The 25,579-nt window shown below is 36.7% G+C and overlaps 1 protein-coding gene across 4 annotated transcripts in view; it reads left to right on the forward strand.

The window, feature by feature from the left end:
• UBR5 (ubiquitin protein ligase E3 component n-recognin 5) overlaps positions 1-25,579 on the forward strand; it is an 87,210-nt gene that overhangs the window by 56,654 nt on the left and 4,977 nt on the right. For 3 of the 4 annotated variants that reach the window (XM_068932890.1, XM_068932891.1, XM_068932892.1), the window contains 32 exons: positions 515-666; positions 1,050-1,145; positions 1,571-1,694; positions 1,995-2,092; positions 2,953-3,101; positions 3,517-3,608; positions 4,565-4,711; positions 4,806-4,924; positions 5,006-5,132; positions 5,232-5,361; positions 5,591-5,751; positions 6,306-6,545; positions 7,320-7,443; positions 8,225-8,336; positions 9,932-10,063; positions 10,987-11,244; positions 11,586-11,854; positions 13,792-14,003; positions 14,377-14,607; positions 16,082-16,155; positions 17,088-17,260; positions 17,360-17,473; positions 18,031-18,251; positions 20,645-20,765; positions 20,871-20,969; positions 21,265-21,508; positions 22,106-22,217; positions 22,742-22,886; positions 23,178-23,308; positions 23,875-23,935; positions 24,260-24,435; positions 24,968-25,052. In XM_068932890.1, the coding sequence (XP_068788991.1) occupies positions 515-666; positions 1,050-1,145; positions 1,571-1,694; positions 1,995-2,092; positions 2,953-3,101; positions 3,517-3,608; positions 4,565-4,711; positions 4,806-4,924; positions 5,006-5,132; positions 5,232-5,361; positions 5,591-5,751; positions 6,306-6,545; positions 7,320-7,443; positions 8,225-8,336; positions 9,932-10,063; positions 10,987-11,244; positions 11,586-11,854; positions 13,792-14,003; positions 14,377-14,607; positions 16,082-16,155; positions 17,088-17,260; positions 17,360-17,473; positions 18,031-18,251; positions 20,645-20,765; positions 20,871-20,969; positions 21,265-21,508; positions 22,106-22,217; positions 22,742-22,886; positions 23,178-23,308; positions 23,875-23,935; positions 24,260-24,435; positions 24,968-25,052 (4,729 nt within the window). Of the gene's footprint in view, positions 1-514; positions 667-1,049; positions 1,146-1,570; positions 1,695-1,994; positions 2,093-2,952; positions 3,102-3,516; positions 3,609-4,564; positions 4,712-4,805; positions 4,925-5,005; positions 5,133-5,231; positions 5,362-5,590; positions 5,752-6,305; positions 6,546-7,319; positions 7,444-8,224; positions 8,337-9,931; positions 10,064-10,986; positions 11,245-11,585; positions 11,855-13,791; positions 14,004-14,376; positions 14,608-16,081; positions 16,156-17,087; positions 17,261-17,338; positions 17,474-18,030; positions 18,252-20,644; positions 20,766-20,870; positions 20,970-21,264; positions 21,509-22,105; positions 22,218-22,741; positions 22,887-23,177; positions 23,309-23,874; positions 23,936-24,259; positions 24,436-24,967; positions 25,053-25,579 lie in introns of all 4 variants that reach the window. The other variant, XM_068932889.1, reaches the window with a different exon arrangement.

The raw sequence follows: 25,579 nt of genomic DNA on the forward strand, positions 1-25,579 counted from the left end.
TTCTTAAAATTGTTTTATCCTCACTAAAGTAGTTCTTTCACATTGCATACTTTTAGACAAATTACTTCTTTCAAATGATAGATTTTTCAAGTCCCTTTTTTATTCCTTCATAAACCTCTCTTTCTGAAGTTAGATTTACAATGACAACAAATCCCTTCACAGGCTTATCTCCCCTGGCAACAAGTTTTAGGTATATAGTGTTGGTAATGCCCATCAGCTGCTGCTCTGTGCAAAAGGCTGTGCTGGAGTGACCAGGGAAAGGCTGAGGAGGAGTGGTAGATGTGTTCTGGGGTCAGCTGTGTCTTGATTCAGTGTTAGCTGACTGTCCTTCAAAGGACAATGCATTGTGACAAAATTGAATAAAGGAATGAAAAATACCTCTTTGTTCATTCTTCTCTATGCTGAAGTAAACTGGAAAGAAATTTGGTTTCCTTTTTGAGTGCGAAATTTTACTTTAATGTTCTCTAACTATTTAATGAATGAAAATGTATTTTTGCCTCATTTTTGTATTCAGTTTGAGATTAAGAGAAATGATGAGAAGATCCTTGAGAGCTGCTGGATTGGGCAGACATGAAGCTGGTGCTTCATCAAGTGATCACCAGGATCCAGTTTCTCCTCCAATAGCTCCTCCCAGCTGGGTTCCAGATCCTCCTGCTATGGATCCAGGTAAGTCTGCTAGTGTATCAAACTAAACTGTAAAATCAGATATTTAACAATGGTACCAATGACTTTTAAGGTGAATTGCCTTCAGCATGACATGAAAATATTTAATGTCATTGAGCTAGTGAGACTTGTTTTAAGAGCTGACTCAAGACTTAAAAGCACTTTCAAATCCAGGATGCATCTTTCTATTGCTGTTGCCAATTTTCTGCAGAGTATATTTTGTAATGCTGGTTACGCTGATGCTAGTCTAGGAATGTAGCGGCTTGTAGGAAAGGGCACCAATTAAATGCAGAAAACGTGCAGGGTGTTAGACACTGCAGAAAGAGCATGTTGCTAGGGGTGTTTTTATATATTGATGTACATCCTGCTGTTCTGTTTACTGAAAGATGGTGACATTGATTTTATCCTGGCCCCCGCTGTGGGATCTCTTACCACAGCAGCGACTGGCACCGGCCAAGGACCTAGCACCTCCACTATTCCAGGTGAGAACACACTACTTACATAACCATGATGTAAAATGATCTCAAAAGCTATCTTTGCTTGTGTGGACTTTTTGCATATACAAGCATGTCTTTCCAAATGAAGAGATTGGATTGAAAGAGAATTTTACAAGTGTACAGAAAGTACATAAAGCCCTATGCTGTGTTTTACATAAAAACTGTTTTTATCTGGAGATGACATGTATGTGAAAATAGAGTGATCGTTATGCCATTGGGCTTACTGCCTGTATTTCAGAAATTTGGACCTGAAACTTACAATATTTCAGTGAAATGGTGCTGAAACTAGAAAACCCATGAAAAGTCGAGCTACTGATTAATCACTCCCTTCAGTGAAATATCAAGTTATTTGCTTTTAATAGCTACTCATTTTTGGAGAAAACTGTTTATATATTTTTTTCTCATTACAGGTCCTTCTACTGAACCGTCTGTAGTGGAATCAAAGGATCGGAAGGCAAATGCTCATTTCATACTGAAATTACTATGTGATAGTGTTGTTTTACAACCCTATCTTCGAGAATTGCTGTCAGCCAAGTAAGGGTTTTGAAATGTATTCTCACTATCCTTTTTAGTGGTATATCACCTGAAATTTGTTGTGTAAAAGCCTTTTTAAAAAGTTGTTTAAAGGCACATTATTTAAAATGGAGAATTTTAGAATGTGGACTATGTTTATATTTCGCAGAAATGAAATGAATAAGAGTGCTTATTCACTTAGTGTTTTTTCTGTTTGTGCAAGATTGACAGTGTTACAATGTTCTGATGTATTTGTTTCTTATTTTTCCTGTTGTAACAAAAAACCGATATGTTTTGACTTTCCCCCCCACCCCCTCCTAGGGATGCGAGAGGCATGACGCCATTTATGTCAGCAGTTAGTGGCAGGGCATATCCTGCTGCAATTACAATTCTAGAAACTGCGCAGAAAATTGCTAAAGGTAAATTACTTTCAGTATTAATTAGTATATTGTTTCATTCTAAAGTTTGACGTTAGGATGTGTGCAAATTCTTATTAACAGTACTTTTTTGTGTGAAATTAAACGTGTGTTTGAGCAGTTGCTGATGGTAGTAGACCCTGTTCTGGAAGAAGCGTTTACCACTGCGTGTTCTGGAAATCTTACTGTTAACCAATATCTTTCTAGTGTGTAGTGTATCTATATTGCAATGGAGTTCTATGAATATTATCACTTTTGTGTACTATTTAATCCTTTCAGCGTTCCATTACTTTACAAAAATCAGCGGATTAACTTGAAAGTTCTTTCTTTGAATTCAAAAATAGCACCTGATTTAAAACAGTATGCAGAGTTAGATCTTGTTGCTGTGAAGACTCTTATGCAAACACCTATTTTGTGACTCTCTTTTTATATTGAGATTTTATTGCATAAGAGAAATATGTGAGGTTGAACTTGAGGGGAAGCTTGAGCAATTAGAATGGTGGTATGTCAAGATCTGTAGGACTGTGTGTATTTCTTATAAGAATATTGCTTGTAAGTTATTTTTAATCCTTCAAAATGGTGATGCAGTGAATTGATTAGGACAACCTTAATTTTAAAACTAAAGAAGAGTTGCTGGTTGTAATTCTCAGTCAGGAATTTGCAGCTTCTTCCATAAGAAATACCTGCAATGTGGCATGCAGAAATTTTTCATTAAAAAACTGTTAGGGAGGCTTTATTCAAACTTCTGTATGGGGTTTTATATTGGCAAACTTCCGTCAAGGATGGGCTCTGTTTGTGGGGTCTTCCCCCCCCCCCCCACCTTTTTTTTAATCTTTAACACTGGTGGTCTGTTCCTCTTTTAGCTGAGGCAACTTCAAGTGAAAAAGAAGATGATGTGTTTATGGGAATGGTTTGTCCTTCTGGTACAAATCCAGATGACTCTCCTTTGTATGTTTTGTGTTGTAATGATACATGCAGTTTTACTTGGACTGGTGCAGAACATATTAATCAAGTAAGTGTTTTTGCTTTTTTTTTTTCTGTACAGATTCTATTAGTCTACTAATCTAGTTTTTAAATGATTAAAGTTGTAATATTTTAATGATTATAACTTTTAATAGTCTGGGATAGTTATTGCTTTCCTTAATTGCTTCTTACTCTTCAAGCTGGCTGTGGTATCAAAATATTGTTGCTAATAGGTGGGGGTTTTTCCTTCTTGCTAGGTTGGGCAAAAATGTTGATGGATTCTGTGTTTTCAAAGACTTAGCTAATAACAAAATTTCACCTTCTAAAATTGACTTATTTCTAAGTGAAGCCATCAATCTGCACAAGTGCAGTTTTATTGTAAGCTCAGATGTTGCAAGGTAGCAAGTGTTGAAGGGAGAAAACTATGCATTACGCTTTTGGTAAAACTGCTTTTTTTGTTTTAGGATATATTTGAATGCCGAACATGTGGCCTACTGGAATCTCTTTGTTGTTGCACGGAATGTGCAAGGGTCTGCCACAAAGGACATGACTGCAAGTAAGTATTGTGTTCTGTTTCTTAAATTAAAATTAATCATTTGGGTTGTCATTTGTTTACTGATGGATAATAATTTTCTTTGTTAAATTCTTCAGGTATTAGAGAACAAAAGATTAATAAAATATTTCAGATATCTTAATTTCCTTTCCTTCTGCTCTGTAAGATTTATGGGTCAAGATTGAAAGCAAGAATAATATGAAGCAGACTTGTACTTTTCGCTTTGGAGGGTTAGAGTAAAGGAATAAGGTAGTCTAACACCCTCAAAGTATTTAATGAATAAACACTGTTTTGAAAATAATGTAGCTAAATAGTACCATGATTTCATTTTGGATGCCTCTAAAAGTTTCTGATGCCAATGAGCCCTGATGAATATGCTACACTTCCTTCTGAAACTTGACGGTAACAGCCTGTCATCTCCAAGATCAACTGTAATAAAGGGAGAACTGAGCTAAACAGTCACATGTACACTCGAGATGTCTCTGCCCAGCCTGGCCACATCTTGGAAGCTACAGATTTTTGTACCCCCTCTTACAGGGTGTAGCTGTTACTGGATTAGTATCCTAGCTGTAATAAGCTAAGAAATACAATTATAAAGATGTTCTTGTCATTGTAGGAATTAATGAGATTTTATTGCATGTGGAAAGAATTTTCAGTTCAGCTTTCTTGTCTGGAGGCTATTTTGGGGAGGGGTCAGCAGGCTTGGATGAGATTTATTAAGACTCTGTGAAAAGCTCTGCAATGAAACTACCTTCCTAAAATCAGTTGTAGGAATAGAGAATAGCAAACGCCAAGTGTAGCCGCTTAAAATGTCTGCATTTCTCTCCTAAGCTAGTTTTTGGTGCCTTTAAAAACTCTAGCAGCAATCTTAATGCGTACATAAGCACCCTCAGTCTGTTTAGAAGGTATTTGGTTTGTACCTGAACAGTGTTGTCCCTTACTTTTTCTATGCGTTGTAGGCTCAAACGAACATCCCCTACAGCCTACTGTGACTGCTGGGAAAAGTGCAAATGTAAAACGTTGATCGCAGGGCAAAAGTCTGCTCGCCTTGATCTGCTCTATCGACTGCTTACCACAACAAATCTTGTTACTATGCCAAACAGCAGGTAAGTTATCTTTTCAATGAATAGGACAACCTGTGTTTATGATTTTAAAACACATAGTATATTATATCTCCACCAATCTATTTTTGCATTACAGGGGAGAACATCTTCTGCTGTTTTTAGTACAGACAGTTGCCAGGCAAACAGTGGAACACTGCCAGTACAGACCACCTAGAATTAGGGAAGATCGTAATCGTAAAGCTGCAAATCCTGAAGGTAGGAGCTGTTTCACTGGAACAAATGGGCAAATTCTCTATTTCTGTATCTCTTTCTCATATTGCTTTTTTGTTTCTTTAGATTCTGATATGCCTGATCATGATTTAGAACCTCCTCGATTTGCCCAGCTTGCTTTGGAACGTGTTTTGCAAGACTGGAATGCTCTGAAGTCTATGATCATGTTTGGCTCCCAGGAAAATAAAGACCCGTGTGTATTTACAAATACTTGTCAATGTAAAGTTTGATCTGACATTTGAGACCTACTCACTTACATAAAGTTTATTCCTTTCTTTTTATTTTTTCCAAGTCTTAGTGCAAGCAGTAGGATAGGTCATCTTTTGCCTGAAGAACAAGTTTACCTTAATCAACAAAGTGGAACTATTCGCTTGGACTGTTTTACGCACTGCCTTATTGTCAAGTGTACAGCAGATATTTTGGTAAGCACTCTTAGCCATGTTTTAAATACATTTCTGAATAATGTGACTTTAATGTGTATCTTGGGTGATATATTCAAATGACTAACTTGAAATCAGTTTTGTTAGGGTTTTTTTTTTTTTTTTTAAATTATACTGTTATGACTATGGTCTGCCTTTGAATCTTGATCTCATTTGTTTCAAGCTTCTAAATTACACACCTTTATTGTGTTGTAATCACCTTTTTCAATAGCTTTTAGATACTTTGCTGGGTACTCTGGTAAAGGAGTTACAAAACAAATATACGCCAGGACGTAGAGAAGAAGCTATTGCTGTTACAATGAGATTCCTGCGTTCTGTGGCAAGAGTGTTTGTCATTCTTAGTGTGGAAATGGCTTCCTCAAAAAAGAAAAAGTAAGTGTTTCATTTTTTTAAAATTCTTTCTGTAAATGAGTTGACACTCATCAGTAATAGGCAGAATCATTTGAATTATTTAGCAGCCTATAGTGTTATGTGAAAAGCGTATAGATCAAGATTGGCCAGTAGCTCCTAGTATCACATGCAGCCTTTTAAATAGATTGTTTATTAAGCTTACATTCTTTTAAACCGGTATACTGACCTTTTCTCTCAAATCTTGAAATTTTTAAACAGAATTAGGATTTTTTTATGTATTTATCAAAACTATTACCTATAGTTGATTGTCAGTGATAGATTATATAGCCAGCTTTAGTTTTAAGTTATTGAATGATGCGTATTTTTAACTGACTTATTAATAGCTGTGCAGATTGTTACTACACACCCACACACAAACCCGTGTGTGTGCACACATGTATATATATTATTATTTATTATATGTGTGTATTAAAGATGGATATCTTTTTGGAGAAACTTTGATATAACTGAAATTTTTTTTGGAGAAGATACATTTGACCTTTCTTTTTCCTTCCCACCTTCCACCCTCCTCCCAGCAATTTTATTCCACAGCCAATTGGAAAATGTAAACGTGTGTTCCAGGCATTATTGCCCTACGCTGTCGAAGAGTTGTGCAATGTAGCAGAATCTCTAATTATTCCAGTAAGGATGGGAATTGCACGTCCTACAGCACCCTTTACTCTTGCTAGCACTAGTATAGATGCCATGCAGGGAAGTGAAGAACTATTTTCTGTGGAGCCTCTACCACCTAGGCCTTCATCTGACCAATCTAACAGGTAAAGCTCACTGTATGCTCTGTTCTCCTGAGGTTTGTCAGAGTTTTATTTTTGTTTTGTTTTTCTGTTAGCTTTTTACTTATAGGCCAACCATTCTGGAAAAGCTTTCCTACTGACAGAATTACAGAAGAATTGAAATTGATTCAGACCTTCAGAGGTCATCAGCTCCAACCCCACCCCACTCCCCCACCAGTTGCATCAGGTTGTTCAAGGCCTTGTTCATTTGGGTTCCGAATCTCTCCAAGTGTGGAAATTCCACGATGTTTTGAGGCAACTTTTTCTGATATTTGACTAGCCTCATTTTGAAGAATCTTTTTCTTATCTCTAGTAGGAATTTCTTCTTCTAATTTGTGTCCGTTTCCTCTTGCCTTTCACTGTATACTTCTGAGAAACAGCCAAAAAAAAAGTTAAATTTTTTTTTTTCCAGCAGTAATGTGAATGGTCTGCTGTCTGAAGATATTTACACAAGAAGCATGGAGTTTCTCTACAGGCTTTGAGAAGACTTCTGGTTTTAGGTCATCTAGTTGTGCTATGTGATATTTCAGCTTAGCTTTACTGTCGTTGAGCTATTCTCCCTTCCCACTCAACTGTCTAAGAAAAAGATGTTGATCCTAGTTTTTTGTTAAACCTGGGAAAATATTTTAATTCTTCCAGTCCAGCCATTTCAGCATGTTTTTTATATTTCCTTTGGAAAATGGATTTGAACTCTTGCTTCTTGAGCATGCTTTTCTTGTTATAACAAAAGAGAAACTTTTTTTTTTTTTTTTTTTAAAGTTCCAGTCAGGCTCAGTCATCCTATATCATAAGGAATCCTCAGCAAAGACGAATCAGCCAGTCGCAGCCAGTTCGTGGCAGGGATGAAGAACAAGACGATATTGTTTCAGCCGATGTGGAAGAGGTCAGCTTTCTTAATTTTTCTCAGTATGGCGTGTCATGTGTATTACAGTACACTAGCACAGGTTTTCAGCTCTGAACCAGTAAGTCATGTGTCAAGGACTTCAGTTCACCAAAGATGTTGAGAAATATTCCCTAGTGCCCTATAGGACTTTGTGAAGTCCAACTGTGCCGTATGCGTTCTGTTGTGACAGAGCTTTATAATCAAAGTAGCTATGTCTTTCTGTAGGTGGGGACAGAAGATATTTAACATGTAGTCATTTCAGAATGTACTAAATGCCTTGAATTTGACAGAATTGCAATATGGTTTAGAATAGTAACATCTCTAGTCTGTTTTGCATGTAATCTTACCCTACGTTATTACACCCTGTTAAAACACTTTTAAACAGTCTTCCAGCATATGGTTGCTGTTAGGTAGGTTCCACTAGAGAGCAAGAGGGTCTTTTGCCAGAAGGATGGTTCTTCAATATTTGGAAACTAACTTTAAGTTTTGTAGTCAGGTTTTCCCTTTCAGCATTAAAGTCTAGTGTCATAGGCTGTCTCGTATTTACGAGCCTGAATTTTTCCATAATGCTGTGAATTGTAAAATAAGATTGCCTAAAAACCTACACCCCAGCTGCTCTCTCCAAATGTGCACCACTACTGCAGCTGTAAGTTGGTTTTTCTATCAATAGATAGATAATTTTTTCCTATTTCTTAGTTTTTAAAGCAAATCTTAAATTGGGTTTTTGGAAATATGTAGATATGGAAGATACAGTAGCATAAACCTATAATGCTGTTTCTAGGTTGAGGTAGTTGAGGGGGTAGCTGGTGAAGAGGACCATCATGATGAACAAGAAGAACATGGTGAAGAGAATGCTGAAGCAGAAGGACAACATGATGAGCATGATGAAGATGGTATGTGCTTTTTGTAATGATCCTTTAATGATTTTATCCCATAATCTAGAAATAGACATGACAAAAGAGGGTAATATTAAAATGCCTAAAGAGTGAGATGATAACTGTTTTGTTGTATAACGTAAATCATGCATATTAACAGTAGAATGAACAAGCTGTGCATCAAAAACAGTAGGGATCTTCAGAAGTCACCAGTGATAATGGTTTGGGACACCTGCATAAGCAGAGAGACCTGAAGATGATATTGGGCTGCACATCTTAGGAGATGAGTAGAATTATGGATAATTAGTAGTAGGCGGACACATAAACATTTTTATTTTTTGCCTTTGTGCACAAGGAGAGACTATTAAGGTACCAAAGAATAAAAAAAAATATGTTGGCATTTGTTTTGTTAGCAATATCCATTTTGTCTTTGGCATTTGTTGTTTTAAAATGTCATTGACACAAACTATTTGAAGTATTTAAAAATAGCCTAGCTCTTGTATGGTTAATGATAGAGTAGTGATTATGGTAGATACATTCCCTAAAAGGGATCTGAGCCATTGTGCTCGAGTTTTTAGACCAATCACCTGTTGTTAAATTGTAGATGAACTTTCTGATGGAATTAAACCGTTACGTGTAAGGCTTTTTGTCATTAATGTGACTTATCTGGTATCACTCTCTTTGAGATTAGGTGACCCAAAGTTCAGATTAAAAAACGTTACCTTCTACTCTTTTTAAATGTGCATCATGTTTCCAGTCAACCCATTCTCAGTACAGTGTTAATTCATTTTCTGATTATTTGAAACATTAATTCTCAAAACTTAAACCTGCGTAGAAACTGTATTTTTTTAATTAGGTGTTTTTGTTTTTTAAGTTTTCAGATATTCCTTGGATAGTCATTTGAAACAGCTTAAGGTTAATTGTCCAAATATATGTGCACAAAGAAAGTTGTGGAGTCGTTTGGCTTGAGTGGCTAATTGTGAATTCTTAAAGTCTTACTTCTCAGTATGTCTTAATTTTCAGTGTTTCTGTTGAATGTACATGTGCAGTACAGTGTGAGAGGACATGGAGGTTCTTAATGTTTTTTGTAATTTTAATCTACCTGTAAGTGTAATCTAAGGAGTGGTTTCTGTGTGAAACAAGATGAAAGATGTATATAAAAATAGGAATGGTGTGGAGATGGTGAACAGGGATTGATTACATCTAATGAATGACTAGAGGCAACTAAAGACCTTGTTAGGTGTCAGGTTTAGAACAAATGAAAGTGATTTTTTTGTATGATGTTTAACTATGAAAATCATTGCTATCGGATGCTATGAATGCCAGAGATATAAAGGAGTTCAGGATTAGGCAAGTTTAGAGGAGAAACTTTTGTGAAGGGTTATCAAGGAGGAAGATGCAGTCTGAAGGCCAGGTATTGCTAACCCCTAGAAAATGGGAAAGTATGCTGCAAGTGTTTTTGTATGCTTGCGTTGCTTTTATGCCCTTTCCCTGCGTATCTGTTACTTTCTGTGGTAGTAAGAGGCTGTGGATTTAGTGTCTTATCTGAGACACTACAGTCATTCTAATCTTTCTCTTTTAAACATGAGATGTTTTTGATACTGTTTTTATAGGCAGTGATATGGAGTTGGATCTGCTGGCTGCAGCTGAAACAGAAAGTGACAGTGAGAGTAACCACAGTAATCAGGACAATGCTAGTGGGCGCAGAAGTGTTGTCACTGCAGCTACTGCTGGGTCAGAAGCAGGTATGCCACATCTTGTGTTTAATTTAGCTGTTTAAATTTAGGTATTAGGATTAAGTTGTACAGGAAGAAGAAATCTTTTAGTGACTTGAATACAGCTTTAACAAGGGCAGGACTGGCTCTATCTTAAAAAAAAGTGATACTGTCCTTTGCCTTTGGATCGGGACTGCATCCAACATTCCAAAGATATATTGGAGAAATGATTTATTTTATGTCTAGGTTGGATAAAAGGAGAATTACCTGAGCATGCCATCTTAACAAATATCTTTCCCTTTTAATCTTATTTTCCCTTTCTTTTTGTCTCCCTTCACCCTCCTTCCCCTCCCACCTCTATTTTCCCCGCATTCCCTCTTCTTCCTTTGCTTTTTCTTTACCTGTAAATGGAAAGAACTATGCAGACTTTTTTGATGAGTGAGTTGTATTAAGATGCGACCTGTCTGCTTATTTGCTTTTAGGGAGTTTCTGCATGTGTTAGTGAGAGATTATCTGGCACGCTTGTGAAATGAAATATTTTCACTCGTTTTTCATGTAAAAGTGAGATATGGTTTAATACAAAAACCTAACCAATTATTTGAAGATCTGAAAGCAACTACTGTACGTTCTGATTTGGAAGTGAAAGTCTTGAGTCATTGCCCGAGTGCAGAATCAGGCTTGCTTATAAATGAAGACTTTTTAAAAATCAAAATATTTCTTAATTTATTTTTTGAACTGTAAGTAATCTGACTGCTTTTTCATGAAACTGTTATTGAAAATTAGCAGTATGTCATAAGGACGATGCATTGAAGATTTGCAGCAATGGTATCTGAATCTTTTTAGTATGTGTAGTCTGTTCTCATGAAGAAGCTTACAACACTGTCACAGTACATGTACGCACGCAAACTAGTGCAGTTGTCAGTTACTGTTTATTGCTTATATTCCTTATATAGGAGCTAGCAGTGTTCCAGCATTCTTTTCTGAAGATGATTCTCAGTCAAATGATTCCAGTGATTCTGATAGCAGCAGCAGCCAGAGCGATGACATAGAGCAGGAGACCTTCATGCTTGATGAACCTCTGGAACGAACCACAAATAGCTCACATGCCAATGGTGCTACCCAAGCTCCCCGTTCAATGCAGTGGGCTGTACGCAATACCCAAAACCAGCGAACTACTAACACTGCTCCTTCTAGCACATCAGCCCCAGCAGGCAAGTCTGAGTAAAATGAACGCATGAATGCCAATTAACTCTGGCTTTGTTCCTTTGCCTGTTTTAGTTTGTTCTGTTAAGGGTGAGATGTTACGTGCTTGTCTCAGAGAGACAGAGGTGCTGTATCTTGACTGTTCCAGTTCTGATTTTGTGTTTAACAAAACAAAGCATCTGTTCTAGCTCTTAAGATGATGAATGTGCTTACTTGAGCTAGTAGTTTTTTTTACTAGCAGAGTTATGATGTCAGTACTGTATACAAGTTTATTCCTAGAAATAATATCAGCAAATACATAGCAAAGGGTAAATAAATTCATTAATGTCATACCTTCTCTTATGTTTAGCAAGTTCAGCAGGCTTGATTTACATTGATCCATCAAACCTACGCCGGAGTGGCACCATCAGTACGAGCGCCGCAGCAGCAGCTGCGGCTCTTGAAGCCAGCAATGCAAGCAGCTATTTAACATCTGCAAGCAGCTTAGCAAGGGCATACAGTATTGTGATACGACAGATATCTGATCTGATGGGTCTGATTCCCAAGTACAATCATCTAGTGTACTCCCAGATTCCTGCTGCAGTGAAGCTGACTTATCAAGATGCAGTAAACTTGCAGGTAAGAGCATCCAAAACTTTTGTGGATAAAATTTCAATACTGTTGGGTTTCTCTAGATACAGTTGAGTTTCTTTAGATACAGTCATAGAATTGTGGAGGTTGGAAGGGACCTCTGGAGATCATCTAGTCCAGCTCCCCCTCAAAGAAGAGTTAGCTAGAGCTGGTTGCTTAGGGCCAGGTCCAGTCAAGTTTTGAAAATCTCCAAGGAGGGATACTCTACAACCTCTCAGGGCAACCTATTCCAGTGTTTGACCACCCTGACAATAAAAAAAAGGCTTTTTTATGTTTAAATGGGATTTCCTGTATTTCAATTTGTGCCCATAACCTCTTTTCCTTTCATTGGTCCCACTGAGAAGAGTCTGATTCTGTCTCCTCTGCTTCCTCTCTTCAGATAATGAATCAATAAGGTGCTCCTGAGTCTGTTTCTTGAGGTTAAACAATCCCAGCTCTCAGCCTCTCCTAGTGAGAGATGCTGTAAGATGAAGTAGCTGTAGTTACCAGTTGCATCAGATTGTTCCTACATCATGCATATGCTTTCTAAAGTCTTTCAAAAAAGGAATTTCTGTTGATTTTTTTCAACCAAGTCTGACTGTTAATGTTTTATAATTTTTTCAATTGAAGTTTGACTGCTTTGGATATGATAGTGAACTATCTCTTGCCCAGTTTTTTGAACTGAACTGCTGAATCTATAATAAGAACACTAGCGAGGGCCAAACAATTAAAAAAGACGGTAAACGATTTCCAAAAGGTAGTGTCCCCCATCCTGTATTTCAAGAAAAGATCATCTTTAACCTGTTACTTGCACATTTTTTGTGGTACGGTGCACTTGACTGTCACCATATGTATGCGTATGTACCGTTTGACTGTACCGTTTGAATGCGTATGTAAAATGGATCTTTAGGGAAATTACTTGAAATAGAAGACTGGTGTCTGGCATGTATAGGAAGAAACAAATGAAAGACAACACAGAAGGAACTTAAGTGTTTATAAAATATATATAGAACTTGGCTGTAATATTAGTGCATAGAGGGGAAATAATCTGGAGATGTGAATTAGCAGCCTGAATTTAGTACAAAAATTTCTGTTCTGGAGATTCTTAGTGCGGATAATATTTTCTCTGCTGGCTAGAGATGTTTTGCAAAGGTTAACTTTTTGCTATTTTAGTCTACAGAAGAGAGCTGTCCAGTTGAGGCGGAAAGTATTTGTATTAGCCTATGAAAGCTTGAGAGCTGAACGTTTATTTGGATATAGAAATGGAGTTGCGAGAGCATTCTCTTAGTTTAATGGATACGAGAATATCTTTGAAAGGGGAGGGATGTTTTTGAAAACCAGAATTTGGAGGAATAAAGAAGCCAGACTGATGTTAGATCAAACAAATAGATCAGTGGAGTCAGGAAATGGTACGAGTAGCAGCCTACAGAGCCTGTACTGGGAACAAGAGAAGGGAGAAGCTGAAACAGGAGGAGAGTTGTGTATGCGTAGTTCTTTGTGTGGATCTTAACTTTGTCCTCCTCATTGAATAAGTTGCTAAGTGGCAAAAGATGGTGAAGGATCTGTATGGTGAGCACTGTAACAGCACGAGGGCTGTTAAAGCTACAGAAAGTCAGGATTTGGACCAAAATCTCCGAAATATGTACACCTAGGAGGTCCTGTGTGGTCATAAGGTGAGGAGCAGAAGACATCTTCAAAAGGAAGAAGGATGACGAGAATGCTTTAGAGACACCAAGGTAGTAAATGATGAGAGCTGCACACCCCTATGGCAAATAATCTCTCTTGGTAGAACTGTTGGGAAGTTAATTTATAGGTTGCTATTGAATGTGGTTTTACAGCCCCTTTGTCAAGAATTGGACTTAGCCATGGTGGAGCTTGTATTGCGATTAAATTCTTGTCACCTAATTTTATTGTGTGCCTAATTCATTACATCTCATTTTCTATAGAACTATGTAGAAGAAAAGCTTATTCCCACTTGGAATTGGATGGTTAGTATCATGGACTCTACAGAAGCTCAGCTGCGCTATGGTTCTGCATTAGCATCTGCTGGTGACCCTGGGCATCCGAATCATCCTCTCCATGCATCTCAGAACTCGGCCAGAAGGGAGAGGATGACTGCCCGTGAGGAAGCTAGCCTGAGAACGCTTGAGGGGAGAAGGTATGAAAACAGTTAGATTGTTGCATGTGATATGAATTACTAGCTTTACAAGCAAATCCTTTCGTTCACTGATGTTTTGGGAATTTAATTGTGAAATACAGCAGTGTAGTAGTTGTGATTTAAGATGGATTCCTCTGTTATTGCTACTGTTTGATTTACTCTGAAGTACTAGCTTTATCTTGAGTGTTAACTGTTTCTATTATTAGCACTTGAGCTGTTTATATACAGTAAAGCTTAAAACCATAATTGTTGTTCTTGTTATCACACTGCTTTTCTGTTTTTGAGTTTTCACATCCGTATTTGAAACACACAGACAGATAGGTAAAAGATTTGGTGCCTGATCTCTCTGTATTCAATTCTTTCCTTTCGCTAGACGTGCTACTTTACTCAGTGCCCGTCAGGGAATGATGTCAGCACGTGGTGATTTCCTGAACTATGCGCTGTCTTTGATGCGTTCTCACAATGATGAGCACTCAGATGTTCTTCCTGTTCTAGATGTCTGTTCACTAAAGCATGTAGCATACGTTTTTCAAGCCCTTATTTATTGGATTAAAGCAATGAATCAACAGACAACGTTGGATACTCCTCAGCTGGAACGGAAAAGGTATTGAGGCTGACTCACAGAAACAAACCATTTTGTGAAAAGTTGCATAAGCCTTTTGTTTCACATGCTTGAGTTGTTATGCAGCTACTCGTATATGTTTGAAGACTGTTAGGCCAATTGCAGCGTCCCATTCAAATCTTGTCCTGGTGACTGCTGTAAAAGATTTTCTTATCACTGAAACTTAAGTTTGATTTTTAATTCATGACAGCACCTCTAAAAGATTTACTAGAGACAATTTATCAGCCCCAAAATACAATCTGCTCATCATATTTAATGTAATAATGACTAAGTAAGTGTTTTGTCAAACATGCTAAGAACGAAATGAGAGAATTCTTAAATTTGGTATAAGGGGCACAGGAGTTCTATTTTCTGTTTAGTTGCGGGTACTTCAGACTTGCCCAGTTATTTACTGTGCAGTAGGGAAATCAGTAGCTGAAAAAGCCATCAAGTTGAACATCTATCCTATTTGAACTGTAGCGTTTTACAAAAACATACAAAAGAGTAATGACTAGCAGTCCTCAGTTTTAATTCCATGCTTACCGAGCTGTGTAAGCTTTCCTCGTGTAGCACAGACTCAGCTTTCTGAGCTCACAGGTAGTGACCTTTGATTTGAAACAGCAGTTAATAATCACAGGAATGTCTGTACATTAGGAATCTACACCATCTGTTTCCGTTTCTTTTAAGTGTTGAGGTAGTATGCCTGAACAGTCCTTGTCAACAGTTAGGTAAAATGCAAATCTTTGCACCTTCCTGCTGTGAATTTTCAATATCACAGGTCATGCTTAACTTTTCCTTTTCTCTGCAAAGTTTGGTAACTGTGATATACATGGTATCAACATTTCAGAGATGTATTGGACTACTGATTTAGTTCCAATGTTATGTTAAAAGTATCTTAAGGCCTATTACAACTTCAAAAATGTGTAATCCTAATTTCAGAACATATTCCGGAATGCACAAACTTCCACAAATGTATACTAATCAAAGTTCTTGACCTGTTCTATAATACAATCAAATCCATTTCTTTAGTACACTTCTCAGAGTTATCTTTTGGACTGTGATCAGTGAAACTATTTCCTTCCTAGGATAAAGTGAATTCTACACCAGTGAACTCTAGAATAGTATTCACTAAATGATTCTTTCCCTAATTTGGGGTTCCTATTCTGTTTATATTGACATATTCTCTAAACAAACAAGCATACCCATCACTGTCTGAAGCTGTAACTTTTTTAGATAAAACTTGGAAGTAGATGTCTTTAGATGGCCATATAACTAGAGGCAATGGTAGGCGTGAGTCTGAAACGAGAAGTACTGTACAGCTTTGAAAGCCATGTCCCAGTGGAACATACCTAGTTGACAACCAGTGATTTCAGTGAGAGTTCTTGTTAGCTTATATAGCTCTCAGGTAACCTTACTGATTATACTGTTGCTTTTATCAATCAGTCTATTTACAAACTTTGTTTTACTTTGTTTTTAGAACTCGGGAACTTTTGGAACTGGGTCTTGACAATGAAGATTCAGAACATGAAAATGATGATGACACCAATCAAAGTTAGTGTGCTGAGATCTGACACTTTCTGTTTTTTCCTTTTAGCTAGCTGTGGTTTTGAATAAAATTTGCTACTTGTTTATGTTATGTTAATACAGTGAAAGAATGTGCTGTGCTTTTAAAGTTTGATTTTTAGTGAGACTTTCTTACCGTCCTTACTTCACCAAACATCTGTCTTTGCCTGTTCTCATTCTGGTGCTCTCTTTTTTGTCTCCTTTCTCTCAAAATTGCATAAGTTGTGCCGTAGCTTATTGGCCTGCACAATGACAGAGTTTAAATTTTGAATCTGAGTTGAACTGACTTTTGGTCTGCTGAGAATGGTAGAAAATATGCTCTGTAGAAAACATTAATTGTGTAGGATTGCACGTTCAGTAAACTTGAATAGTCATTCCTGTTACTGTATGGTTTGCCTAGCTTCAAATTAGGTTTCCAACATCTTTAGATATATTGCACAATTCAGATAACTGAGCTCTAGGAAATCTTGGAACATGTTCCAGATTTGTTACTGACTTTATTTTTTTGTGATCCTGAGGGTGGGGTGACCAATTTTCTGTTCATCCATTATATTCCATCCCCCAAAAGATAAGGTCCCCGACTCTCCCCTGTTTATTTACTTCGTCTCTCATTTTACTCCTGTGTGTCAATTTTAATCAGCAGTCAGCACTGGAGGAGCACTGCTAAGGGAGAGTTGTCACTATAAAGCTGGTTACAATAAAAGGAATAAGGGTGACAACTTTTAAGAACTTAACTTTTAAGAACAGAGGATTCTTGGGAGCATCCTGTAGAACTGTTAAATTTTCGGAGAGAGATGGATTGCATTCCTGCTGCTCCAATCAGATAGCTAAGATGGAAGCTCCTTCATTTTTGATGTTTTAAATCCTTTGCTTTTATAACTGTAAGCGAAAACGAAAGTAAAAGCTGCTCTGATATTTAGGTGCTACGCTCAACGACAAGGATGATGACTCCCTCCCAGCAGAGACTGGCCAAAATCATCCATTTTTCCGACGGTCAGACTCCATGACGTTCCTTGGCTGCATTCCACCCAATCCTTTTGAGGTTCCTCTGGCGGAGGCCATCCCCCTAGCAGACCAGCCCCATCTGTTACAGGTGACATCAGAGATTGTGTTCTGGAAGATAATTCCTGTTTGCTTTTTCATTTCTAACTGAAGTATATTATTTACCCAGAATGCTTTTGTTAATTTTCAGCCAAATGCTCGCAAAGAAGATCTGTTTGGCCGACCAAGTCAGGGTCTATATTCGTCTTCTGCCAACAGTGGGAAATGCTTAGTGGAAGTGACAGTGGATAGAAACTGCCTTGAGGTAGATTTAAAGGTTTTGTTATTTTGAACAGTGGGGTTAACTTAAGCTACCTTCATCCCTTTGAAAATATTAAAGTATCTTTTTAAGAGAATCATGTTAAATATCTTTCGAAATGATAATTTGAGAGCGCGATAAATACAAAAACTTGGACTTGTTATGAAAAAGTATACTCTAGTTTTTAATTCATTTTAAATTTGTGGGACTCTTATGGTTACTGACTAATCTAGAATCTGATTTCAGGCAGTATTTTAAGGGCTGTAGTAGAATCTGCACTAATTGTGATATACCCATTATACTTGATTCTTTTTATGACAATTATATCCCCATGCCCAGTAGATTTGACTTGTCTTTAGACTGAACGTTAAATGGTGTGCATATGAAATGCAAACACAAAACAGGAATATTGTTTTGGGAAATTATTCTAAAACATTAAGATTATTGTGTTTTTACAAAGCAATTACAGGGCTTATATTTGTGTGGCTTGAAAATTGAATAGATCCTGGAAAAAAAAAAATGCAATTTTAAAATGCAATTAAATTTTACTTCTCATTGTTTAGGTTCTTCCAACTAAAATGTCTTATGCAGCCAATTTAAAAAATGTTATGAGTATGCAGAATCGACAAAAGAAGGAAGGGGAGGAACAAAACGTGCCTACAGAAGAATCTGAGAGTTCAAAGCCAGGGCCTTCAGCGCATGATCTTGCAGCGCAACTGAAAAGCAGCTTGTTAGCAGAGATTGGGCTAACAGAAAGCGAAGGGCCACCTCTCACATCTTTCAGGTAGCTGCAGTTCAAAATTATGCTTTTAAATATTGCTGAACTGATAGAAGGATGTTTGGGAATCTGAAAGGGTTTGGGGAGGATTAATTAAAATAGGTAGCTTCGTTTAGTTTGAATTTGTCACTGTTGTTTGATAGGTTTTAAACACTTGAATGGGCTTGAAAGAAGAAATTTTTGCAAACTATAGTAAGTCTTACTACCTAACTTCATGCTGCAGACAAACTTTGTGACTGATTGCTGAGGTGCTAAGTTAAGTGTTGGAATTGACAGCTTGCCACCTCTGTGTTTTGTGATAGTGACTGGTTTATGTAGTTCGGGACTGAACAGCTCTTACTTTGAATTAGAGCTTTTTTTTTTTTTTTTTTTTAAAATGAAGATCTTAATTGAATGGAACCTGATAATAGTGAATTCCATGTAGCAGTGAGGTTACATGCTTTTAGAAAAATTACTGTTTGGAAACAAGACTTGTGGTTCAGCTGATGCTAAGCAGCTTCATGTAAATTTTTTGTTGTTGTTTTCTTACTAGTATTGCTTACAGGCTTTGTCTACAAATTTATTATACGGTGATTATGTTGTTCTGTAATAGCATTTATGTAGATGACATGCCACTTACATCTGAGCACTTTAAAAAAAAAAAAAAAGTTCAATTGTTTACGCTGTGTATACATATGTAAACTATAAAGGAGCGTTTTGGGAAGGGTAGGGAGGAGTGAACTTGCTAAAAATATTTCTTTTCTATATGTGAAAAGAAGCAGATTGTTCTCTGTAGATTAGACTTTCTTTGCTATTAATAGCTGTAAACTTCTAAACGACATTAAAAAAAAAAAAAAATACATGCAAGTAATTTGTATACAAGAGGCTTGAAATAGCTGACTAGGAAGATTTCTGGCCTGCTGATGTTTATCTGTAAATTTTGCAAAAAGAGAAATTCTAAAGTAGTCCTAATACTGTAATAATATTCCCTTTCAACCAGCTTTAGCTAATGTACATTTGACTTCTCTAGTTAAGAAAAATGGAAAAATAACTGTAATGATTCATTTGGAATGAATGGAAGGATAGAAAAATAACTCCAACCAGCCGGTTATTGCAAAAAGTAGACATTTAATTTCACAGAAAAAATCAAGTTAAAATAATTTGATTCCATAAAAGTTGCATGCCTATGTACATGTGAATAATTGAGGCTTTAGATCATCATTGCGCTCTGATTCAAAACATTTCATGCATGTTATAAAATAAAGTTTATGGAAAATATATAAATGCTGGCTATGCTTTTTGAATCTAAAACTTCCATTGAATGAAATTTATTCATAGCACTCCCCAGAAATGCTAAAAAGTAGTTTTTGATACCTGGAAATACAAAATCAATGCTGAAACTTGCAGATGGTAGAAGAACAAGCAAAATCCTGAATGAGTATCAAGAAAAGATAAGTAATCCAGATAGTAATATAGGAACAGGGAATTATGTTTCCAGGATTTGCAATAATAGCATAGTACTGAGAAGTACTGAGTTCCTGATAAGCTTTTAGGGTTCATGGTTGCTAAAAGGGACTAACGAAATGCAGTTCTGTGTACAAAGAAGGACACCAAGTAACAGGGTTTTTTTTCCCTCTCCCTTGGCGGAAAATGTGGGCTAGCGTATCTAGTTCTGATGCCTATGTTAGAAGAAGGCTAAATTGGGACAGTTAATTCATTTAAACTATTGAAAATACTGTCTGGATAAAATGTTTTACCAAGATGTGAGCTCAGTTTGCTTATTTTATTGGGGGGGAAAAAAAATCCCCAAAGTGACTCGAGTATGTATTATGTAGAAATAGAACCTCCACTATGTATATGTAGAAAGGATTAAACTGGTAGCCTTTTTTTTTTTTTTTTGAGGTGTGTTTGTATGTTAAAAGGCAAATTAAGTTATCAGTGGTTCCTCTATATGCTAATGCTTAGTAAGCAAAAGTCATTTTAATTGACCAAACTCTATGGCCTTATAAGACTAAGGTCAGTTTACAAAATCTGATTAGTCTATTCCTTTTGTGTTAAGCTAAGTAGCCATCGACTAACACTGCAGTCTGTAGCTGGAAATGCTAGCTGTCTCTTAAGACAACTTATACTGAAATTCTTACAGTAATTTCCAGGTTTTATTATTTAAAGTCTATTATTTTATCAATATTGGTCAGTGATCTATAGAATATCTTAAACTAACATTTCTCTTAGTTTATATCCAACAAATTAACATTGGTGTCTGAGCTCTGCGCCTAGAAGTCCTGCATATTCCAGTTCCAAGTATGAGAAATAAGAGAACTTATTTTGAAGGCAGAGGGATAAGTAAAAGCAGAAGTACATAAAATGCGACTGAGATTTAACTTACTTTTTGCTTGTTTATCTTTTCCTCCCTCTGCCAGGCCACAATGTAGCTTCATGGGCATGGTTATATCTCACGACATGTTGTTGGGACGTTGGCGCCTTTCTTTAGAGTTGTTTGGTAGAGTGTTCATGGAAGATGTTGGAGCAGAGCCTGGATCGGTATGTATTTCCTAGTGTAAGGACAATGCTTTTGCAACTGAATTGTGAACCTCCGTCACTATTCTGGATTTTTTTACAATTTTATTTTATTTTTTGTTTTTTAAGATTTTGACTGAACTAGGTGGCTTTGAAGTAAAGGAATCAAAATTCCGCAGAGAGATGGAAAAGCTTAGAAACCAGCAGTCCAGGGATTTAACATTGGAGGTAAAAAATGTTAGTTTGTTTTCCAAATATGTTTTGATTAAAAGCTGAACTGACACACACTGCGTAACTTGATAGGAGAAGCTGTGTTTCAGAGTCTGCAAGCAGACGTTTTAAAGCTCACTGCATGAGCTGTATTGCAATTACACTATAGTTTTGCATACTCTAATTGACGTTTTCTGAGTCTGCGCAGAAGTTTCCAGCAACTTACTTGTGATTTCTTGTGAAGCTGAAATTTTTCTTTTCAGTGTGGTGATTGGTAAAGAGAGGAGAACCCTGAATTTTGTGTTTTCACTAGGTTGATCGAGACAGAGATCTTCTAATTCAGCAGACCATGAGGCAGCTCAATAATCATTTTGGTCGCAGGTGTGCTACCACTCCAATGGCTGTACACCGAGTAAAAGTTACTTTTAAGGATGAGCCCGGAGAAGGCAGCGGTGTAGCACGAAGCTTTTATACTGCCATTGCACAGGCTTTTCTGTCAAACGAGAAACTGCCAAATCTAGATTGTATTCAGAATGCCAACAAGGGTACCCATACAAGTAAGTGTTATATAGCAACTAATCTACAAATAGCCTTTGTTAAAGCCTTGGATGTTTTTTTCCATTGAAATACATGCAGTTGTTTGACTTCTGTGGATTCTCTTGTTAGATCAGCACAGGAATTAAGAAAATCTTATATGTTAGTTATCGGAGGCCAAAAATGGGCTGTTTTTTGTTCCTAGGAACAGGAGACCCTTGCTTTTCTCAGGACGGAAGTCTGCTTTAGATGTTCTTAGCTTTTTTGGAGACTCTTTCTCTCCGTACCTTACAGTAGATAGTAATTGTCTCATTTTTGCTAGGAAGTGCATACATTTAATATGACTACTCCATCTAGTCTGTCACAAATACATTTCAATCAATGCTGGTTTTGTGTGTGTATATAGACTTTGAAGGCTTCTGCCATTTTAAGTTTGTGCAAACGCTTTAGGTTCCTTTCATAAGCTTGACTGAACCCAAATCACTACTTAAAGCGAAGTGGTTCTGTCTCATTAGTATCTTTCAAGCTATCTTCTAAAAGGGTGTTCCCCTTGGTCTGGAATTTAGGTATGAGAGAGAAGTATAAAGGTGTTTAAGCTTCTGAGTTTTCTCCTCCTTCAGGTCTGATGCAGAGATTGCGAAATAGAGGGGAGAGAGATCGGGAAAGGGAGCGAGAGAGAGAAATGCGGAGAAGTAGTGGCTTACGAGCTGGTTCTCGGAGAGATAGGGATAGGTAAGTGACCTGTTTTTTAATTTATCAGAGAGATTTTGTCAAATAGCCTTGGTTATCTTCAGGAAAGATCCTTATATTTCCTAAATTAAAAGTACCACTCTTTATCACTTTCAAGAGCAAGTAACAGGGTAATTGAAATTCAAGATACACTTCAATTCTTTAAAGAAAAATTATGCTTATCTCAGCATTGACAGATTATGTCTCAACCATATGTCATAAATCTCTCCAGCTGAAACAACAGCAACAACTATTGTATTAGAGTTAAATTTTTGGGTGGTTTAGAAGCAACATTGCCGTTTCTGGTGGCATGTCTGGCTGCTGTATCCAAAATACTATTAGTGGCAAAATCTCTGGTCTATTTTGATTCTCTGTTTCTGAGTCATTCTCTCCAAGCAGCTATGAGAGACGCTACTACTCTAGCACAAAAGCTAATGCTATTTTGAATATGGGTGTGAACGGTCCTATTTCAGAGGATTTTTGCATATTTCCTTTGAATTTAGTATAAACTGCTGTAAATTTTTAAGGGACTTTAGAAGACAACTTTCCATTGACACACGGCCTTTTAGACCAGCATCAGAAGGAAATCCTAGTGATGACCCTGATCCTCTTCCAGCACACAGACAAGCCCTTGGAGAAAGGCTCTACCCTCGAGTACAAGCAATGCAGCCAGTAAGACTCATCTATGTAATATACTTAATTATATTTTGTTCTTGCCTTCTTTTCATTTAAAAATGATTTTTCTGTATCCATTGCTGTTTAATGTAAAATATTTGAATGTGTAGGGATGATGTGATGTCCTTTGGGATCTTCTTAACATTTCATTTCTGTAATTTGTCATTTAGCTGATGCGGTATCTCTTAACGCATTGCATATGGAAAGCTTTAATATTTTAAATAAAACTGTATTTGACAACTAAAGAGCTGGAGAAGAATAGTAAGACATTCAATTTCTTATCCCCAGGCTTTTGCAAGTAAAATCACAGGAATGTTGTTGGAATTGTCTCCTGCTCAGCTGCTTCTGTTACTAGCTAGTGAAGATTCCCTTAGAGCAAGAGTTGATGAAGCCATGGAACTCATTATTGCACATGGAAGGTAAAATATTAAAGATTTTGATGAAAGATGAAAACTGGTATTGTGGCCAAGGCACTTGAACTGTGATATATTTGACTTTGACACATCTCACTTGTTCCTAGCTTTGTTCTAGACCTTTTTCTTTGGACAAATGGCTTGTTAACTTTGGCTCCCTGTTAGAAAAGCAGGAATGCACCTCTTTTCCACACACTCTGCTTTTTCTTTCTGAATTGTAAGCCCCTTGAAACAAGGGCTGCTGCCTAATCCTGATCAGAATTGTGACTGCGTTGACTACTGTGTACAAATATAAAATCAAAATCCTAATGGACTTGAAAATCCAAATGAGCAAAAACTGCCCTTACAACTCAAACTACAATACTTGCGTACTTATGTAGTTATTGTGATTAAGGAACATAAAGCATATGCACCTAAAGGAATATGATTCCTCAATTATTATGATATGTAAGATCCAGAAATTGAACTTAAATATATTTAAGTGAATTCGTCTGCTTCCAGAATATGACCATTGCTTACTGTGAAATTAAATCTTTTTTTTTTCTCCCTCCCCCCCTCCTTCCTCTATCAAGGGAGAATGGTGCTGACAGTATATTGGATCTTGGTTTACTAGACTCTTCAGATAAAGTGCAGGTAAGGAATTCTTTCACCAACTGAAAGTTACTCTAAGATTCAATTGTACCAGTTAGTTTAAAAAAAAAAAAAAAAAAAAAAAAGAACCAACTAGAGCCTTATTTGATCATGCAAGACAGAGTTTTGCTTAGTTATCCCAATAAATATACTGTTGTTTTTTTATTATTTATTAGTTACACAAAATTATAAAATGTTATCATTAGGAAATCTAATGGAACTTTTTAGCTAAAGAAAGTTGAATCTTTGGATCTAGTGGCAAAGAACTTGCTGATGTTGCTCAGTAATTAGAAGTAAGTTTGATTGCTCTTTTGACTTTTGAAATAGGAAAATAGAAAGCGACATGGTTCGAGCCGCAGTGTAGTAGATATGGAATTAGATGATACAGATGATGGGGACGATAATGCACCACTTTTCTACCAACCTGGAAAACGAGGTTTTTATACACCAAGACCTGGTAAAAACACAGAAGCAAGGCTGAATTGTTTCAGAAACATTGGCAGGTATGTTATTAACTTACTATTCTGAAAAAATATAAAAGACTAAAATATAAAATGCCAGGGAGAGTACCAGAGATCCAAGTTGAAAAATTTTATTTACTCCTTATATATTCTGTATTTCTCACCTGGAGCTGTGTAGTAGGGAATTTTTATACATCTGCTTGAGGTTTCTCTTCCTGTTAAATTTTCAGTTTATCTTGTTCACGATCTGGAAGTTTACAATCTGGAACTTTTATAGTGTAGGAAATGATCTTTGGAAGTGGATTTGAGGAAAAAATTGCTTGTTTACTTCTGTCTTACTGATTGGGGAAGGAAAAGAGAATTACCAGTTTTCCTTGACAAATGATGTTGTGGATAAGACTGTACTGTGAAATGACGTATGACAGCAATTCACTTTTGGGGATTTATGGGGCGGGAAAATAAACTGCAGTTTACTTTTTGGAATATTCTGATTATTTTTTTAAAGAAAGTTTGCTAAAAGATCTCCAGTGTAATTTATGTTATAGCAAAACAAAAACCGAACCTTTATTTTCAGAATCCTAGGGTTGTGCTTGTTGCAGAATGAACTATGTCCCATCACGTTAAATAGACATGTAATCAAAGTTCTTCTTGGAAGAAAAGTAAGTTGAACATAGAAATCTGAATTTCCTTTAATTATATACAATTTCATCTTAACTGCATTTTGTTTTTTCAGAGTGAATTTGTTGACTAGTGGGGTTGGTCTGGAGCTGTCAGGATGCCTTTAAATTAGGAAATTTTCATTTTTTTCACTTCTTAGATTTTAAGAATAAGAAGTGAACTGCATAGATCCCCTGGAAGTGTTGTAATAGGTTAGCCTTTGATTCTCCTCAGAAACAGCCTACTGCTTTTTTTTTTTTTTTTTTTTTTTCCTCCTCTCCTCCCTTCCTGAGACTGAAGTCTCGGAGAGGTAGTATTAGACAGTACTAGGAGATACATCTTAGCTTACTCAGAGGCACTTTCCTCAGTATTTGAGAGAGCTCATTGAATTAAATTGTAATTGAATTTTATCTCAGGTGTGGGTTATGATTACTCTGAGTTAAATTATGCCTACATTTTCAGCCAAAACACTTCAGTAGGTTTTGTGGGTTTTTTTTCTCCTAAATGCTGATTATGTAGTACACGTTTC

Source organism: Struthio camelus, chromosome 2 (assembly GCF_040807025.1).
Source record: "Struthio camelus isolate bStrCam1 chromosome 2, bStrCam1.hap1, whole genome shotgun sequence".
Classification (NCBI taxonomy): Eukaryota; Metazoa; Chordata; class Aves; order Struthioniformes; family Struthionidae; genus Struthio; species Struthio camelus.